Raw genomic sequence first — 21,722 nt, 5'->3', positions numbered from 1 at the left:
TTGTGAAGCCAAAATTCAGAAGTGTGGTCTGTAACTTGTCAAACTGCTACCTTGGACCTTGTTTTAGTCCATAGAGAGCCTCAAAATGCTGGATGTTGCTGCAAATAGATGGTCCTTTCCAAAAGGCATTCTTAATGTCAAATTGAAGCAAAGCCCAATGATTAGTTAGAGCAAGGGTGAGCGTGAATTTTATAGTAACAGGTTTAATAACTGGAGTGGAGGTTTCAACAAAGCCAAATATAAGAAGTTGATTGAAACCTTTGGTCACTAATCTGACTTTATATTTGTTGATAATAGCATGAAAGCTGTTGAGACATTGACTCTCAAGGACAGTGCTATGATAGGGATTGAGTATTATGGGATGAATAAGTTGCACGTCAAGTAGTATGAGATACTTGGTTGAGTATTTAAGTGTTTGATTCTCTTCCTTCACTACCAGATTTTAAGAGTGGGTCTTCCAAATGATTGGGTGCATATCATACTCCTTTTTATTTGGGGGATAAGCAATAAAAGTACATTTGATAGTCTTTGGGTCTAACTTGCCACAGTTTTGATTGAGGGTGGACAGATGCACAATACCCAAAAAACAAGAGTTTGAAGACTTGATGCGATAGGAGAAGAAGGAAAGGATGTCATGTTGTACAAGAATAATACCATTTAAGACACATCTAAGTAAACTGTTTATAAGATATGTGGCAGTCAAGACAGCTTCTTCTAAACAAGCTGTAGGAACTTACATTCGGTAGAGCATAGCTGTAGAAGCTCAAATTAGATGACAGTTCTTTGTCTGAGGCCCATTTAGTTGGGGGTGTCAACAGCTTATCTCATTAATAATGCCATTCTCAGGAGTTTGGAAAATAGTTGATTAACATACTCAGTGCCATCTTCAGATCATTTATAATACTTCTGAAATTTTTAATTTATTTGCTGAAAATATTTACAGTCACTTGAACATTCTAGCTATATTTTTGGATGTTTGACAGCTCCAGGGGCTTAGTCAAAGCCTTAATCTCCCTTGGATCAAGTGTTCTAATATAATGAGAGAGAAACCAATATTTTATATTTTTGAATTTAACCCTAAACAATAATTAAATGCTCCTATTTCCAATAGTTCTATATAATCTATAATATTTGGCATTGGCAGTTTTCTGAAATATTGTTCTGTTGTAGTTAAATGATTATTTTAGTGTTTGTTTGATTGCATTATTATAACATACACTTGAATTTTAGGGGACAGAATGGTGGATTATATGAATATGGATGAGCGCTCAATAGGGATGTTTTGGGTTGTGACCTACACAATGGCACAACCTGCTTGTGAAACGGTAATGAATTGGTTAAATTCTGCCGGAGTTGCTGACTTACTGCCAGGAACAAATTTGCAGCCAGCTGAGAGATTAATGGCGACACGAGAAGTGAGCCCACTGCCCATGTCACTGTTATCTGGATTTTCAATAAACTTGTGCGTGAAGTTGTCTTATCAAATGGAAGATTCTCTATTTTCTGGGCAGGTTATTTCCCCTTCTCTCTCTCTCTCATGTTAAGATTCATTTACCAGTATGATTGTTTTGCTCCATACTTTTTTTTATTAAACAGGTATGCACTAGCAACACCATGCTATTTGCAATCCCAACTAAGTTAACACCCCAGATAACATCAATCATTTGTAGCATATTCAAATATTATTACTAACAAATGCAAAGTACATTATGGTGGGCCAAACCAAACCATCAACAGAAAAATTAAACTTATGAATTATAACTTAAATTATTTTAGAATAGTTGGAATTGTTTAAGTATCTCACTGGGAGTTGTGGTCTTTCTTGATTCTTTGGCAAAGTCATCTAGAGATAGTCTACTTCCACTTTTATAAAGAGGCAACCAAGTTAAATTTTTTTGTTGTACATCATTACTTGACTCCAACCTCTTGATGCTAGCATACAAACCATTAGTTACCTCTAAATCATATTCCATGTCAGGATAGAGTAATATAATTCTGGATTCAAAAAGTGATCAATTGTATGCAATGGATGATGAAGTTGGCAAGTACATCTATTATCAATGATTGTGAACACATCCTTGTATTTACTTTCATTGTTATTGAAAGACTTCATTATGGTTTCTTTGGCCTTCTCCATTGCTTCATAGATATATCCCATTGTTGCTTTTCTTTCCGCATGTGCAAGACAAAGTACACGAACAAGAGTTGCCATGACTTTCAAAGTAAAAACCACATGGTTCCAAAATGAAGGCATCATAACAACTTTTGAAGCTTCCCTCCCCTGAGCTTCCTTAGACAACTTGTTTTTAGTCCATTCATCAAAAGTGAACATCTTTCTTAAATTTCCTTTCTCTTGATGAAGTCTTTCTAATGATATGTAAGATGTTGCAAATCTTGTAACATGTCTTACCAATTCCCTCTTTGTGAATTGTCTCAACAAACTCAAGGTTCTAGAATGACTACATATAAAACCAAGAAGACTAACTCCCCTTTGGATTGTCTTCCTTATTAAAGGAAGTTTTCCAATGTCTTCAAGCATTAAGTCTATGCAATGGGCAACACAGGGAGTCCAATATAGACTGGGTCTTTTCTCGTCCAATAACTTACTAACTAATACATAATTGCTTCCATTATCTACGATGACATGAACGACATTCTCTTCTCCAATGTCCTCTACAAGGGTATCAAGCATATCAAACAATTTCTCTCCTGTCTTCACAAATTTTGAGCCATCAATGGACTTCACAAACATTGTCCTGCAGGAGAGGTCACTAAAAAAATAATAAAACATCTTTGCTTCTTATTAGTACATGTTTTCATGATAGAACAACCATGTTTGGTCCATTGCACTTTATCATCTTTCAACCACCCTTCAGTGTAGTCCATCTCCTTGTTCAGAAATGGAACTCTAATTTCATGATACGTAGGAGTTCGTAAATGTGGGTCAAAGCTTCGATATCATCAATCATGTCTTTAAAACTCTTCATTTAACAAAATTGAATGACAAACCTGCTTTGTAGTAGAAAAGAGCAATATATTGATGAACGAAAGGAAAAATATAACAATTTGAACAAATTATTACCTAATACAAAAATGAATCTAATCCATCTATCTAAAGTCAAAAAAGTGAAAAGATGATCTAATTCATTTAAGAAATTTTACCTCCTTGATTATCATCATTGAAAAAGAGAGTCTAACTTATATTCATTTAAAGACAAATTAACATATTCAAAGAATTGTGATATATGAAGATATAGTACGACAATAATTAAAAAACATTCCTAATACTAATATAAGGATGGAAAATGAACTTGTCTCCACAGGTATTGTATGAACCCATCCTGATTTTTAAAAGGTAATCCGCACATTGACTGGGTATGGGTAATACCCAATTTTTTAAATTGAGTATTGGGGGTGGGGATGGGTGTGTACATATTCGCCTCGTCCCTATACCCGTCCCAATACCCATCCTTGTCCTTATATTCGTCCCTATTTTAAATTACTAAAACATCTTTAATTTATTCGGTAACTTGAAAAACTTATAGTAGCTGTTTATTATCCTTAATTTTGTAACTTATTTCTAGATTGTACATTTTGATTATTTTTACTTTTTTGTATAATTATTTGACATTTATCCAATTGTTATTTGATACTCTCATTTTATATTTATACAATTATAATTTATTTTTTTTATATTTGAAATTAGAAAAAAGAAAATGTGTATCTTTTTGACATTGAATATTTAATAATATTATGTTTCCATTGCTTTGATTTTTACTTTTTATAAAAAATTATTTAATTAATATTTGGAACAATTTGGGGATGGGCACGGTGTGGGTATACCCGTTCCTCAATAGGATTGGACATGGGAAAAAAATTCATACTCATTGGGTATGGGGATGAAGACGGGATGAATTTTTACATCAAAGATGAGGGTAAGATAGTTAAACCTGTACCTGACCCTGTTGCCATCCCTATACATATATAATCTAAATATGCTTGATTATATAGTGAGAAAAAATGTGTAGGCAGTAAGTGATAATTATGGACTTGCTTTTCTTTAATCTTCAAGTCATCTAAGATAATTTTTAGCCAAAATAATTCACATAGCCTTTGTGCCATGGACCTGAATTCTGATTCAACGAATGTTCTTGTCACCACAGTCTGTTTTTTTATTGTTTCTCCATGTCAGTAAGTTCCTCTCTAGAAAAGTACAATATCTAGTTGTTGATCTTCTATCGGTAAGAGAGCTTGCATAATTTGTATTAAAATAAAGAAAAAGAGAAAATAGGATACATAGGGTTATGTTTATATGGAGAAGAAACATGCAGAAAATATGGGTTAAGCTCATTACATAAATAGAAATATCTAACAATATCTAAAAATATCTAACATAAATATCTGACAATATCTAGAAATATCTAACACCCCTTCTCAAGCTGGTGCATATAAATCGTATGTACCTAGCATGTTACAAATATAATCAATTCTAGGCTTTGGCAAGGATTTAGTAAAAATATATGCTAATGATCATTTTTAACAAACTATGTCTTAGATATCTCTTGATATAATATTTTCTTGAATAAAAAGACAATTAATCTCAATATGTTTGGTCTATTCGTGAAAAATAGGATTTGGAGTAATATGAAGAAGAACTTGATTATCACATATAAGTGTCATTTGATTGACCTTTCCAAATTGTAATTCTTTAAGTATCTATTTAAGCCAAATAAGCTCATAAGTAGCTCAAGCCATAACTCTATATTCTGCTTCTGCACTAGATCTTGCCACAACACTTTGTTTCTTGCTCTTCCAAGAGATCAAGTTATCACCAATGGAGACACAATATCTAGAAGTGGATCTTTTATCAGACGGATATCTTGCCCAATCAGCATCTGAATAACAAACAACTTTAGTATAATTATTGTGACCATATAGCAAACCTTTTCTAGGAGAGCCTTTAATGTACTTCAATATACGAATGATTGCATTCCAATGATCTTCACATGGAGAAAAAATTTAAGAAATTGACTTACTACATTAACTACAAAAGAAATATCAGAACAAGTAACAATAAGATAGTTTATTTTTCCAACTAATCTTCTATACTTCTTAGGATTTGAGAGAGACTCTCCCTGATTGGGTAGAAGAAGTTTGACATTGGGATCCGTGGGAGTGTCAAGATTTCAAATTCATCATTACAGATTCCTCCAAAACATCCAATGCTTATTTCCTTTGAGATAACAATACTAGTATTGGATTGTGCTACCTCAATCCCTAAGAAATATTTGAGTTTGCCAATATTCTGAAAGTGGTGACAAAAGTGTCGTTTTACCTGCGAGATGCCATGATGATCACTGCATGTAAGAACAATGTCATCAACATAGACTATGGATAGATATACCCACTAGCAACAAACCATCTTCTGCAAAACAAAAAGGCAAAGGAGAAAGAGGTTTTAATAGTACGGTCTGTATTGAGAAAGGCCTGATTATTATGTTTTTCAGTAAGGATTTCCTCTTCAAAGAAGTGGATATGAATAATAATAATAATGCATCTTCTTATAGGTCAGAGGATGACTGTAGTCTGATATTTTACCTCGTACTTATGTGCAGGTTATACCCAGCATTGCAATGGTTGAAACTTACACTAGATTGTTGCTCTTAGCACCTCATTCACTCTTCCGTTCGCATTTCAATGTAATTTTCTATCCCCTTCAGTAATAGCATTTGTTTTTGTTTTTGTTTTGTTGCATGGTGATTTGTCCGTAAAAATGGGTTATATTTTTTAATTAATTATACGTTATATAGAACTAATTCTACTTTATCATTTGTTGAAATGTGAAATTGAATGTTAAATGTGTCAAGTCCTGTGGCAGAACTTATAGTTTCTGGAAGTCATTGGGCTGCTTTTGATTATCATATATCTTGAGAAGAAGTCTTATGGACAAATAAAGTAGTTGATCTAGCTTGTTACAGTCAATTTGTAATGTTATATTAGTTTGGTGAAAGACAAGATGGACTACTAAAAGTCTAAAAAATTTGCAATATGGAGTTGTGTTTGTCACCTTTCCTTGTTCATCTTATAGAATCTAGCGTTGCCTAATTCTTATGCTTTTCCAGGCTTCATGATGTATTTTAGTCATTTTTGCTGCTTATTTGTCTTCATTTATTTAACCTTGTTTTTCCTCACTAACTGATACTATAATTGTCTCTTAAAAATGTGATTTATTACAGCATTTGGTACAAAGAAATCCTTCCTTGTTGAGCAAACCTGGGGTAACACTTTTAGTGCTTGAGATATTGAACTACAGACTACTTCCACTTTACAGGTGATTATATCTGTAGAGTTTAATATCATTTACTGTCAGCGTAAACCAATCCGAAACAGAAATCACTGTTGGTATGATTTTTAAGGTAATGATTATGAAAGTTGACACACTTACCGTACATGGTTATGGTTGTCTGTGATTAGGTAAGTGCAAAATTGCTTTAAACTGACAATGCGTAGGCTATTTTCTCATTTAAGCCATAGTGTATATTTTCTTCTGTAAGAAATATATATATAGTTTTTTAACTGTATAGATTTATTTTGTTTCCTATGTGTTTGTGTTTATAACTAGTTTTAGAATTATGTTATGCTTTATTATCCCATCCAGGCTTTTGCCCCAAAATGTATCTATAGTTTCCCGAAATGGACATAGATGATCAGATATCTTTTACTTTGAACAGAACCAGACATTAAAATTATGTTTCATATTGTGAGAAAACCATGGTTGGGAGAATTCGAGAGAAGACAGGATTGAAAAAAAAAGTGTATAGTCGGTATTCTGAGTGTAGTCTGGGGTAAAGATGCATTTATACAGAGGTTAGCAAGGTGCATCACAGACCAGAGCGGATAGCACAATCATAGCTGGTATAACTACTGTCAAAAGAGAGGAAAGAGATATGCTGAAAACCATGTGTTCCAACTACATCACGGTCTCTGATTTATATAGGTTCATTGCAATAAATACAAGCATTTGTAGAAATTTTGTTCTTTTAAACATGATTTAAGACATGGCTACAAAATAAACTGTATAATAATTGTAAATATCTAATCAGATTTTCAACATATTACAACTGATAACATAATAAATAACAGCCATCTGTAGTAACTGCTGCCAGGTAAGCTTTTGCATGTAGCTATATTCTAAAATAAATATAAAATTTCCATTTGTAGGTACCAGGGAAAAAGCAAAGCCCTAATGTATGATGTTACAAAGATAATTTCGGCTATTAAAGGAAAACGAGGAGATCATCGAGTATTCAGATTAGCTGAAAATCTGTGCCTGAATCTTATTTTCTCACTGAGAGATTTCTTCTTGGTTAAAAGGGAAGGAAAGGTACTTGCTTTTTGGTCTCAAAGCTGGAAACTTTATGTTTTATTTTTCGTTTAAGCACTAGTAATCACTCTAAGCTAAGCAGAACTTGTTTTTATTTCCTGGACTATTTGCAGGGCCCAACTGACTTTACTGAAACTTTGAATCGAGTGACTGTTATAACTCTTGCTATCCTTATTAAAACTCGTGGGATTGCGGATGCTGAACACCTCCTTTATCTACAAAATATGTTGGAACAAATAATGGCAACTAGCCATCATACATGGTCAGAAAAAACACTACATCACTTCCCTTCTGTTCTGCGTGAAGCATTGAGTGGTCGAATTGATAAAAGAAGCCTTGATATACAAACATGGCAGCAGGTTTGTTATTCTAATTATATTACCATATCTATTACATGTTTTGTAGATCAAGAAAGAATAGAGCACATGATGGAGCCAAATTTTGGTTTCATCCTGCAGAATTGTTTGCTTCAAAAAAGTGTAGGGGGCTGGGGATAAATAAAACTTAATGGACATAAATAAGTTACCTCCACCATCAACCACTCAATGCAATTGTTATCTTGTTTAATCCCAAAGTTTATTGGACTGTGGGATTTGATTGCATGACAACATTCTCTATGACTAAAGACTCCACCATTGCATTGCAATTACACATACAACACAACGATGCTTCCACCATGAGCCACAACGACATCCACCATATTTATATGATGGATTCTTAGATTTCTTCCATGATCCTCCATCAATAACACTAATGCATCCGAGTATTTGATGAAATGAAAAATTGAAAAGGGAAACCTATGGTGGACCTATATTTCTCCATCCTTAGGAGCTTGTAACAATTTTGCATTTGTGCTCCTTTTAGTATATACATAAATAATATAGCATAATAAAGTAGTAATGACATTTTTTACCAATTGTTATTGTTGGATACCTCCCATCAAGTAGAAATATATGAACAAATTATAAGACATACGTGAGTGCAAACCTCACCTTACAACTCAGTTTTTTGTGGTTGAGTTAAACTTAAAGTTCACTTTCGAAGATGGTATCAAAGTCTATCCTATTAAGTTTTATTATGCCTATTGTGCCACCCACTATCCAATTGCTATTGGACCACCAATAAATATCTATTCTCACCCTCAAAATATTTAGTCCTCAGCATGACGGGTTGTGTTAGACATTCCACATCAACTAGAGATGTGACCAAAATATAGTATGTAAGTGGGTGTAAATCTCACCTTGAAAGCTATTTTGTGAGGTTGAGTTAGTCTTAAAAATTCACTTTCTAAGATGGTATCAAAGCCTATCCTAGCAAAATTTGTTGGGCCTATTGTACCATTCACTATTGGTTCCCTATCAAACAACCCATAGATATATGTTCCCACACTTGAAATGTCTAATCTTTGACACGAGAGGGTGTGTTGGAGACCCCACATCAAGTAGTGATATAACAAAATTATAGTATATAAGTAAGTGCAAATCTCATCTTGAAGGCTAGTTTTGTAAGGTTGAGTTAGACCTAAAATTTACTTTCTAAGAATTATTAGTACACAATGGTATTTTGGAGGGAGAAGTCTTAGAATTTGGGTTATGACTTAACTCAATCTTTCAAAATTGAATTGTAAGATGAGGATTGTCTTCAATTATGTACTTTAGTTTGGTCATATCACTAGTCGATAGTAATTCTTAAGATAGACTCTAATACTATTGTAGATTTGTGTTAGAGCTAAACAATTTTACAATTAGTTTGTAAGGCGAGGGTTGTCTCCCATTTATGTACTTTAATTTGACCATATATTTAGTGGTTGGCTTGGCATATGACTAGGCTAGGACTATAATTGTAGTCCATTTGGGATATGGGTTGACCTGACTTGTCACTTCTTTACTACTTGGCCTGTCAACTCGGGCTGCACTGCCTGGTTTGATACCTTTAGGAGCAAGATCTACAACAAGTACCGTTTAGGACAAATCTCTATGTAATGTAGAGCTAAACACGACCCTTCACACTGAACACAATTAAGGTGCTAGAGGCTGTGATGGAGGAAAACAAATTGGCCACAACTAAGGCAGTTTCCCATCTCCTATATATTGACCATGGTTAAACCATTGAATTGTAGACTAGTGCTTTTTCTAGTTCCATGACCAATCTGGTTTTAAAATAACTAGTCTATAGTTTATACATCTAAAACTAAGGTGAATGGATGAGTGCTACAAGTCAGCCAATGGTGTAATCCTGTGATTATAAGGAAGTCCTCCTTTTTTGGACTCTCCTTTTAATTAAATTGAATTTCAGAATGAGGTAAGAAGGCCATGTGCTGTCACAATTGAAGCCTAAAAGGATTTCATAAGACGGTAGATAAAAGCTTTTCATAAACTTAGCTTCTAGCAGAGTTTATCCTTGTCATATACCATTGTTTGCCAACATTATTATGTTCAAAATATGAAATTAAGAATACTAAAGCTGGCAGTTCTTTTTTACAGCTATATCTTGTTCCAACTGTTTCTATACTCTGATACTTTTTAAGTGAAACTGTAAAAATGATGTTGAATTAACTCTTGGTTGATGTAAAAAATCTTGTAATGTATTTTGTTAGAAATTCCTTGGATTTATATGCTGATTTTATTCTTTGATGTGTAAAATTAATATTTAGGACTTGTGCAGGCTGAAACCACTGTAATACACCAGTGCAACCAGCTTCTTTCACCATCAGCTGATCCTAGTTATGTTATGACCTATCTCGGTCATAGTTTCCCTCAGCATCGACAATATCTATGTGCTGGTGCATTGATATTAATGCATGGCCATGCAGAAAATATTAACAGTGGAAACCTGGTATTAATCTTTTAATTGCATGCTTCCCTTTTTACCATTACCCTTTTAAATTTACGATGAAACAAATTCATCTTTGTTATATAGAAATTTTTCTGTGTATTTCAATTCAAACTTATATTCTTTCTTGTATAGCTCTTTCGTTTCAATTTCTAATGTTCTTGCAAGTTGATTTAATGTTTTCTATATTTATATAGGGACGTGTCCTGCGGGAGTTCTCTCCTGAAGAGGTGACGTCTAACATTTACACAATGGTGGATGTTCTTCTTCATCATATGCAGATAGAGCTTCAACAAGGACACTCCTTACAGGTTAGTAATTGCTGTAATGCGGCTTAATCTTTTACTTGTATTGATTGGTGGCTGTATAGCCCTTTTTTTATATGCTTTCCCTTTACAGGACCTTATGTTAAAAGCTAGTGCAAGCCTTGCCTTTTTTGTTTGGACAAATGAGTTACTTCCTTTGGATATCTTGCTTCTAGCACTTATTGACCGTGATGATGATACACATGCTTTGCGTATTGTGGTATGCACATACAGTCAAACTCTTATCTTTGATTGTATATTTTTATCTTTCTCATTAACATTTTAAATCCCCGTTGGCCTTCCTTTCCAAAATTAATAAATAAAATAATGATTAAGAAAATATGAGTATGAGAACAAATTAAACTTGCTGATAGTTATATAGTGCATTTTTATTCTGTTGCTAAATAGTGTATTCATTTCTCCTCTAGATCTAGTTCCTTCTCTTTGTTTCATTGTTTTCCCTTTTTTATTCATACAAAATATGACACTGTAACATTGTTTAAAGTCAAGTGTTTATAATTAAATTTTGATTCACTTGAAATGTTTGAATATATGGGTAAAAAGCTTGAATGTATTAAACCAAACATTAAGTTGTATTTGTGTGTGTAATTAATGGAAAACTAATGTACACTGAGAAAAATCCAAAACAGCAGGGTGTGCCACCTATGGGAGCAGGCTACAATCAGTATAGAAGCTGAAAATAGATTTTGTGCTTTCAATAAAACATATAATATCAATGGATATACAATATCTGGTAGTAGATTGCCTGTTTATAGTGCATCTTGCCCAATCAACATCACAATAATCATATAGTAGAGCTTGGTCAAGGAGCTCTTTTATACTTGAATGTGAATCACAACATTCTAGTGATAAATATGAGGAGCCTGCATGAATTAACCAAGAACCCCAATTATGAAAGAAATACAAGGTAAAGGCAAGAACATAGTCCAATAATGCAGCAGAGAAGAACAACAACCAACTTAGGGTTTCAAATGAGAGAAACTGTGTTCAATACTAGAAGACTCACCAAATGGTGTTAGAACGAAGATCTGGGGGTGGAAATGGTTTAAGACTATGATAACAGTTAGATGGCACATTGCAGTATGTTGGTCGGACAAAATGGTCTCGAAACGAAGAACTGAGGGCATAAATGGGTTGAGAATGCTATGGTGACTCACATTGTTGTGTTTCGAGAAGATTCCAACCACTGAAGGTGGCACGTGAGGCACACATGCTAGGGCAGCGACAACAATTGGACGGAGCATTGCGGCGTGTTTGCTGGAATTTGGACGAGCGACCGCTAGGATTGGGTGGTGCTCCTCGAGACGCACCAGACACAACTGTCAAAAGACAAAACTCTGATAGTGGCAGGCAACGACGGACAAAGATAGGTAGATTGAGATCGATCCGCTCTAATACCAACATAAGAATAATACAAAGGAATTTGTAATTTAGAGATTGTGTCTTTTCCCTCTTAGCATCTCGTATTTATAACTACTTTAAATAGTCCATATACTACGTATACTTTGGGTAGACCAGATACAATGTATGAAAGGGAAGAGAACAAAATCTGAAAATAAAATTTATTTTAAGACTATTTAGTTTAATTTAATCTAACATAGGTGTATTCAAAAACTAGTTGTTGAAGATTTGTCATCAGTATGTTCTGAGACTTTGCATATTTTATTGTCTTTTGTCTAATATTTCCATGTAATACACATCAATGAATGTCTTTGATCAACTTGATACTTTTATAAAATAAAGTATTTGACATATCTTGCTTAAATTAGAACTTTTGCTATTGTATCAAAGAACATGTTTGCTTCAGAGGTATCAATCTACACATCTTTGACTTATGTTCGGAGTATAACTATTTAGGTGCAATAGGTAGTCTTTTTTACTATAACAAGTACCTTGGTGAAGATCCTGAGACCTTTTATACTTTATCCATCATAGACCTGTAGAAAAACATTGTATAACAGAAAAACTACCAATTCGATGAATTCTCAATGCATTTACATCTCTATATAACTTGAGATATGTTACAGACCAATATTACAATGGTAGATGTAGAAGTAGAAAAATAAGGAACTTGATAATTATGTATTATTGGCAATTAAAAAGGAACCTACAAGAGGAGGAAACCTCCAATTTCCCAGAGCATAGCTGCCCTAACAAAATATTTGAAAAATAATGGAATTCCCATCCCTCTCTTCCGCATGAGTCTAAATAATAAAAATATTCTCTCATGTTTAACATCCTCTCCACTACTCATGCCACCTTAGCCTTATGATCGTCTCTCCACTACTCATGCTACCTTAGCCTTATAATCGTCTCTCCACTACTCATGCCACCTCAACTTTTGGATTTCTCTTTCTTCCTTTTACTTACATACACTCTCCATGCCTTAGGCATCTCATGCCCCTCATGGACCAATGGCTTGTTCGGCTTATTGGGGATCCCACATCAACTAGAGATAAGACTAATTTATAGTATATAAATGGGTGCAAACCTCATATTACAAACCGGTTTTGTAAGGTTGAGTTAGGTTTAAAGCCTATTTTCTTAAGACGACCCATAAACTTGTCGGGCTCTAGTATGGTATTTGAATATATTGATAAAAGGCTTGAGTGTATTAAAAAAAACACTCAGCTGTATTTGTATGAAACAAAAGGTCAAACTAAAATAAATTAAGAAAAACTAAAAAAGACTCCCACCTGTGGCAGCTGGCTACAATCAGTATAGAAGCTGAAAAACTACTTTTGTACAGACAATAAGACAAATATTATACTAAGCATAAATCTTGTTGAAATTGTGATTATTATTTTATGTATAACTATCGTGAAGCTGCTTTTTGGGTGTATGTATCTATCCCTAAGGACTGAGTGTTATAGGTTATAGCTATTCCTTGTATTGTACATTTCTATTTTGTATATATATGAAATAAATGATCTGAGAACACTACTCATTGAATTTTTATCACGTCTAATTTAAGTAATCTAAAAGAATTATGTGAAAATCAGTTCTCAAAATTCTTTCCCTTCTACTGGAGAAATGAGATTAACTGTCAGATTTCATAGTTGGGTTTCTCATGCATAGGTCACACTCTATAATATGCAATTTAGATTTCCTCCTGTTCTGCTTTAACGTTTCAGCAATATCATATTCTATTCACAAATCATTGAGTTGTGTTTCAATTTCTCTTGAAATGGATGAAAACTTATGTTGCAAGACACAGCATCTCAACAGCACATTATAGAAAGGAACCCGAGCATTAAACAAATCATCAATATTTAAAGGACATCATGGCAAATCATCTATTAGAATTATAAAGTAGGGGCAATTGAGCTTCAGTGTTGTTTTCATATTAAGATTAATCTTGTTATGGCAATGATTGCAGATTAGTCTACTTGATAGGCAAGAGCTTCAGCAAAGAGTAAAGCTCTTTTGTATGACTCGTGGGCACCCTGAACATTGGCTTTACTCGGGAATATTCAAGCGTGTTGAGCTACAAAAGGCTCTTGGAAATCACCTTGCATGGAAGGATCGGTACATTCTATTATAACAATGAGAAGCCATGAATTTTTTGCTTAGATTCAGCATACTCTTTTATTTTATTCATTGTGGTTGAGAAGAACATTGTTGAAAATGGATCTTTCAAACCAATAAATTTGAGTTATTTATGGTACGGACAAGCAGCTTATATTATTCATATATTTCTAAGAGTTAAAGACTCGTTACTTGAAATAAAATTATTGGAGACCTATAAATGCTCTTCTTAGCTGAAACATTAAAAAAGAATGAAAAAAAAGTAAGAGATTGATGATGATAATAATGGATGAATATAAATCTCTAGTAGAGAAGCTGTGTAAGTTTTTTCTTTTATTCAGTTCTTTGAGATTGTATCTTGTACTCCAGAATTTGTATAAACAAATAAAAAGCTTATTTGTAAATAAGAGCACAAAAGTTCAAGGTCATAGTACAATACAACCTCTAATTCCTAAAGTAACAAGAGAAAATAAAATAAAAGGTGATATAATTATAGAAATAAGGAACAAATCCTATATAATCAAGAATATCTATTATATATGTATTATTACTAACGTTTTTATTTATTCCCATATCTTGCCTTTATTATGTGAAGATATCAAATATCCTCTATTTATTCTTTTGATTGTTTTTTTCTCAATATTAATGAAGTATCCGTGTTGTCTCATAAACACAGTTTCAGCTTAATCTCTTTCCTTTAGTTTAACATGGTATCTAGAATCCTTTACAAAACCGTGTTGGCCTAGTACACTATTGTGCCTCTTATGAGTAAATACTGTAAGAGGAGAACAGAAAATAGGTTCTGTAATAGGACTGAATATTTTCTCGCCGTTATTAAGTTGTTAGCAGTTTTTATTCTGTGGTTAGCAGTTTTTAGCAGTTCTTGTCAGGGGCAAGCACAACTGCCTCTACTCAGTTATTAGTGCAGGAATAAAATAGGAGACGGGGAAAAGAAGGGGGGACAGAAGGATATAGCAGGGAGTTGGGAAGGGAGAGACCAAGCTCTTTGTGAATGGTGTGGTGTTTATTGTGTTGAACTGTTTTCAGTGTCTTATGTAATTTGGTGTTTCCACATCAGTTAATTGAATAAAGTTCAGTCCATATTTCTAAACCAGTTGGTTTCTATCATAGACCAGCTGTCTCTGGAAGATTATTTTTGGTGAACCTTTCTTCTAGGTTCGCTTTCATTGTTCCAGCATTGCCTCCTGCAAGTTTCCCAACGAAGTTTACAGTGACCACCATTCTCTCTTGGGCGCACAGGCGTCAATCTATCCAACCGTTCAAACATTGATGCAAACAGCCCATCCACATGTCCTCACACATGACTTTTCTCCGGGTCTCCCTAGGTTATTTTAATATTATTTTTCAAAATTTCAAGAAAAAATGTCTCCGGTGTTACATTAACTTCCAGAATAATTTCTCCCATCCTTAATAACCATATTGTTAGTATTAGGACGATGAATGGGTTTAACTATTCCACTTGTGCTTCTAAAATCAGGTTATGGTTAAGCTGGTTTGGTTACAAATCCCAACTCACTATAATTGCTGAATCTGTTACTACAAACAACATGATCAATGGATAAAGATTGATGATCAACCATATAGTCTTATTAAATCCACAATTCACACTCACTCAAACCTATTTTCCATCCCCATAAATAATTATAGAACCCAATGTTCAAATTATTTAATGGAACAATTAATACAGTTCAACTGACAGAGTAAAGAAGTCTCGTACCCTCCACTGAAGCATAAATTTCACATTAATCAATAAAGCTAATGGGAGTAGCCACGAACATTCTATTACCCAAATTCCACTACACCCAAACCCTTACTCTAGCTGACATTGAGTTTACTCTTACGCATAACTATTGAATGTACAACACACACAACAGATATGCAAACTGAAAATATGGAGAATAAAAATACACAGAATTTAATGGGATTCTCAATTAGTAACCTAGCTTAATACTCCTAAGAGTGTCGTGAAAACAAACTGTGTCAAAATTTGAATAGTAACTTACAAAAACACTCCCAAAATTCTTGTGGATAAGAAATAATTGTACAAGCTTAATAACGAATTCCATTCTTGTTTGTGCCTCTAACATTTTAGTTTGGAATGAGATAAATGAAACAGCTTTAACAAATTTCAAGTTTTTTTTTATTTCTTATTGGTATGTACTGTTGGGATATAATGCATCTTTCTGTACCTTCTCCGTGGAAATTGTATGGACTGATGCTGTCTGCAACAAACTTTCCAGGTATCCAGTGTTCTTTGATGATATTGCAGCACGTTTACTTCCAGTCATCCCCTTAATTATTTATAGGCTTATCGAAAATGATGCAATGGATACAGCTGAAAGAGTATTGGCCATGTATACCCCGTTGCTTGCTTATTACCCTTTAAGATTTACATTTGTTCGGGATATACTTGCATATTTCTATGGTCATCTTCCTGGAAAGCTTATTGTTCGAATCCTCAATGTACTTGATGTCAGTAAGGTAACAAACTTTATTTTCTCTTGCTTGCCTTCTTTGTTTTACTTGAAAATGGTCTTTTTCTGCAACAATTATTGAGGCTGTATTTCTTTCAGATTCCCTTTTTAGAGTCGTTCCCACTACAAATAAGTTTGACAAATCCAGTCATGTGCCCTCCTCTGGATTATTTTACAACTCTGTTACTGGGAATAGTGAATAATGTCATTCCTCCATTACATAACAATTCAAAATCTGGATCTATGGGAGAGGCATCAAACAATGCACAGCGTACTACACAAAGCAAGCCTGCAGTAGTATCTCAGTCTGGGCCAGCGAATGCTTCAGAGGGCCAAAAGGCATTTTACCAAATTCAAGATCCTGGAACATACACTCAGTTGGTTCTTGAGACTGCAGTTATCGAAATACTTTCCCTTCCTGTATCTGCCGCTCAGATAGTACAATCACTTGTTCAAATTGTTGTTAATATACAACCTACCTTGATCCAGTCCAGTAATGCTCTACATGGTGGTTCAAATAGTGTAGGGCAAGGTTCAGTGTTGCCAACATCACCTTCAGGTGGAAGCACGGATTCCTTAGGTGCAAGCAGATCAACTCCTTCAGTTTCTGGAATAAATACGTCTAACTTTGCTTCTCGTAGTGGTTATACATGTCAACAACTGTCTTGCTTGTTGATTCAAGCTTGTGGCCTCCTACTGGCTCAGCTTCCTTCTGATTTTCATTCACAACTTTACCTGGAGACAACACGTATTATAAAAGAGAACTGGTGGCTCAAGGATGGGACAAGGTCGCTTGGGGAAATAGACTCTGCAGTTGGCTATGCGTTGTTAGATCCAACATGGGCTGCACAGGACAATACCTCCACAGCGATTGGTATGGTTTGGCAGAGGGGTTTTATACTACTAAGCTGCTTGCTTCAATTTTGCATTATGTTTATAGTTCTATATTATTAATCTGTCTCTGATATTAAAAAATGTGACTTGTGTTTGAGATATTTTCTTATCTTAAATATTGATGTTTTGTATCTCAACAAAATGGATGTGCTTTATGGAACAAGGGTAAGCTGTAGTTTTGCATGTCGAAGTTCATGTGCCTCTAAAGATATTACTTTACACAAATCAGGGTAGAATAATTTATGTATGAAGTCAACCAATTGGGTAGAAGTCCTAGAAGATATTTCTCAGAAATTTATTTCATTGACTTGAGAATACTTTAATCTTTTGTTCTTGAATATGGACTACATAGCTTTTAAAATTTTCTTTTATTGTTTCTAAACATTTCATTTGTGAATTTGCTTTAATCAGTGAGTATTTTCTCAGCTGATGTATTATATATATATATATATATATATATATATATATATATATATATATATATATTATAGCCTGTGACTCTTAGCCCTTAAGTTAGATACCTCCAGAAAGGCAGCTTTATAAAAGTTGTACAAAAAATAAGAAAAACTATTTTACACTCTTCAAGATGGAACATATAAATTGTATGTACCAAGCTTGGAATATATAAACGGAATTCTAGGCCTTCTTAAATTAAAGACTTAGTTAGAATATTTGCAAGCTGGTCATTAGAGTTGATAAATTCAGTACTATGTTCCCGGGACAGCAATTTCTCCCTAACAAAACGATAATTGGTCTATAGGTGTTTAGTTCTCTATGAAATATTGGATTAGAGACAATATGAAGTGCTGCCAGATTATCATAGGACAATTTCATCTGCTTAACTTTACAAAATTTCAACTCTTGAAGGATTTGTTTAATCCCCACAAGTTTGCAAGTGGCCAAAGCCATAGATCTATATGTAGCTTTTGCATTGAACCAGGCAACAACACTTTGTTTCTTTCTCTTCCAAGAAATGATATTCCCTCCGGCAAATACACAATATCTTGTGGTGGATGTTATGTCAATGGGACAACCAACCTAAGATTTGAGTATTTTCTTTGTTCTCACACAACAATTCCTGTTCTAGATCCTTTTTGACAAATTTGAGAATGCAAATCACAATTTATGATTATCAATGTGAGTATTCTACATGAATTGACTAACAACTCCAACTACATAAGAAATATCAGATCTTGTAACAATGAGGTAAATGAGTTTTCCCACCAGTGTACTAGGTCTCTCTGGATCTAAAAGAATTTCATCTTGGAATGCCATTAGTTTTCAATTTGGGTCCATCGTACTATCAATGGACTCATAATTTTCCAACCTTGTTTCCTCTAGAATATAAAAAGAGCAGTTTCTTTGTAAAGTAACACCTTACTCTGATTGAGGCACTTCTATACGAATAATGTATTTCCGATACACACCTAAAAATGGCTGAGTATGTGTTTTTTTCATTGAGAAATCCTAGTGACATAATTTTATATGATAACTATATCATCAACATAGATCATTAGATAAACACAATTCCTAAGGAAGTATGATAATAAAAAAATGTGTAGTATGACTAAATTTGTCAAACCAAGCTTGAGGTAATTGCTTTAGATCATAGAGGGACAAACTAAATTTACAAACTAGACCTACTCCCCGTAACACTTACTAAATTTAATGCTTGGTGGTATATAGTTTACTGTTTTCATTTTAATTAGGTGAATTTCAATCTATTTCTTGTTACTATTTGTACCTTATAAGAACTCTGACTTTGTGTGTAATCACAGGGAATGTGGTGGCCTTGCTTCATTCTTTCTTCAGTAACCTCCCTCAAGAATGGCTCGAAGGGACCAATGTAATTATCAAGCAGCTTCGGCCAGTAACATCAGTCGCCCTGTTGAGAATAGCATTCCGTATAATGGGGCCACTCCTTCCAAAACTTGCCAATGCTCATGCACTTTTCAACAAGGTAAGGAGATTCATCAATTCCACAATCTTAAGGAAATATTCTGATAGAACTGGATAATAAGTTATGAAGAAAAGTGGAATTTTATTCAAGAGATATTAATGAAATCCTTAGAACTCTCACCCTAGTATTCTAGAGACCTGGGGTCCCTCACTAATGAAATCCTTTCTCTAAAGCATACCCACAAAGTCACTCAGTACGACTGTTAACAAAAAATTGTATATTGAATGGTTATTGCTGCTATCCTCTCTTTCGAATACCAATATTGTATTCTTCCCTTAGTTCCCCGCTGTTAACCTTCTTACGAGAGTTTCCCTAACACTTTTATATGCATACATGTCGTTTTCCCTATGTTTTCTGTGTTCAATACTTTGACTTCGAGAAAAAACCTGTGAAGAATCCTAATTCCATGCTCAGGGGGTTTCTTTATTTTCCAAGTCACAAATACTATTAACAAATCAAACACCCGCCATGGATAATTGCTAGCCTATGCTCCACATCTCTTCTGGTATCTGCTGATATTATTTATCACTTAGAGATCAGAAACTTAGAAATTTATAAAATTATATACGAAAGGATTTCACTGATAGTTACAAGGTTTCTGATCTCATGATAAATAAATGTCGTCCGTGTGAGTTGACTTCTGTCTTGTAGTTTCTTGACATTAGTCTTACAGAATTAAGATCTTTCCAATTTTTATTTCAAGGTGGATAAATATTGTCCCAATTTTTCGGCAATTTTCTAGTTCCTTGAGAATTGATGAACACTGAGCATACAGCTTATATAATATAAGTAATAATTTTTTTCTGTTTGAGCCATTGAGATTGTTAGAATTTGTCTACTCACGTATCAATGACTAGTGGTGCTGAAGCTCAACCACTGTCACAGCTTAGCCCTAGCTGATTTCTTCTGAGAGCACACTTTCTTGACCAAAATTATTTAAACCATAACAGCATCGTTGTAGATATACTATTAGGATTTTATCATATACGTCATCGTCATAGCTCATGGTCTTTTGTCCATACTTTTTATGCTTTATTGGAACTTTGATAGTGGTAACTAAAATTGGGGTATTAATGCTTTTCCTCTCACTTGAAATGACACAGACCCTCTCATCATTACTAAGTATATTAGTGGATGTATTTGGAAAAAATTCCCAGACAACGATTGCTGTTGATGCGTCAGACATAGCAGATATCATTGACTTCCTGTAAGTGTTACCAAATTGTTAAAAAATGAGCTTATTAGAAGGTTTAAAATCCTGATTTTGTACCTTACCTCTTGGTTTTCAGGCATCATATCGTCCATTATGAGGGACAGGGAGGGCCTGTGCAGGCTATCAGCAAACCACGAGCAGATGTTCTGGCTCTCATTGGAAGGGCATCAGAGAATTTACGTCCTGACATTCAACATTTGCTTTCACACCTAAATCCTGATGTGAATTCCTCTGTGTATGCAGCATCTCATCCCAAGTTAGTTCAGAATCCAACTTAGGTGCAATACTCTGAAGATACCAGCTCCATCTTCGGCTAAAATATGGTAAGAGAAGCATTTCTTATGTGGATTCTTCAGATTATATTTTCTGTATAATCGATTTAGAAATTGTATGAATTGAGAGTTGTATATAAATCGATGTATATAGAAATTGTATGAATTAAGAAGCCATTTCTTAGTGTTTACTATTAATTATAGTTAATCTACTACTGTTATTTTAAATTCAAATTATTAAAATATTTTTAGGTGTGTAATTTCGTTAGATAATATTGTTGGAGATCTCACATTGACTACAGAATATGATATTTCATAGTATGTGAGTGTAAACCTCACTTTATAAGTCAGTTTTATGAGATTATGTTTGGCATAAAGTTCATTTCTTATGATTATTATTTTATATGTGAAAACAATTAAATAATTTATTAAATTCTTTTTTACATATACAATGGTGTTGTGCTTGATTCCAATCTAGGTAATTCCAATCCTTTGGGTAGCAAAATGGTTAGAAAGAAATAGTAGAGTTGCTATACATTCGTTGAGTAATATTCTATTCGACGATCATATTAATAACTATAATATAATATTTTGGCTCAATAGAGGCAAAGAAATTTTTGGAACTGAGTGGTGGTGAGGAAAATATGAGGCAATTGCTTCCTCCACCCAATGATTTTTTACCAACATCAAATCAATTTTCAAATTTCTAAAATTGTCTTTGATTCTAAAATATGAAAATCCAGAGTTAAAAAGATATTATTTGGAATAGATTTTTGTGTTATGGAAATGAAATTCTGGTATAAAATTGAAAAATCAAA

General features: G+C 33.9%; 1 protein-coding gene across 1 annotated transcript in view; it reads left to right on the top strand.

Annotated features, from left to right (window-relative positions):
* Positions 1-21,132, top strand: part of LOC137806185 (mediator of RNA polymerase II transcription subunit 23) — a 32,022-nt gene extending 10,890 nt beyond the window's left edge. The window contains exons 8-21 of the mRNA XM_068606167.1: positions 1,231-1,511; positions 5,616-5,699; positions 6,237-6,331; positions 7,222-7,384; positions 7,498-7,743; positions 10,049-10,219; positions 10,414-10,527; positions 10,616-10,741; positions 13,922-14,070; positions 16,332-16,572; positions 16,665-17,439; positions 19,238-19,419; positions 20,523-20,626; positions 20,709-21,132. Coding sequence (XP_068462268.1) covers positions 1,231-1,511; positions 5,616-5,699; positions 6,237-6,331; positions 7,222-7,384; positions 7,498-7,743; positions 10,049-10,219; positions 10,414-10,527; positions 10,616-10,741; positions 13,922-14,070; positions 16,332-16,572; positions 16,665-17,439; positions 19,238-19,419; positions 20,523-20,626; positions 20,709-20,910 — 2,933 coding nt within the window. The 3' untranslated portion in view covers positions 20,911-21,132. The remainder of the gene's footprint in view (positions 1-1,230; positions 1,512-5,615; positions 5,700-6,236; positions 6,332-7,221; positions 7,385-7,497; positions 7,744-10,048; positions 10,220-10,413; positions 10,528-10,615; positions 10,742-13,921; positions 14,071-16,331; positions 16,573-16,664; positions 17,440-19,237; positions 19,420-20,522; positions 20,627-20,708) is intronic.
* The last annotated feature ends 590 nt before the right edge of the window (positions 21,133-21,722 follow it).

Source organism: Phaseolus vulgaris, chromosome 3 (genome assembly GCF_000499845.2).
Source record: "Phaseolus vulgaris cultivar G19833 chromosome 3, P. vulgaris v2.0, whole genome shotgun sequence".
Classification (NCBI taxonomy): domain Eukaryota; kingdom Viridiplantae; phylum Streptophyta; class Magnoliopsida; order Fabales; family Fabaceae; genus Phaseolus; species Phaseolus vulgaris.
Note: the sequence above shows the minus strand (reverse complement) of the source record. Positions and strands in the feature narration are given on the sequence as shown.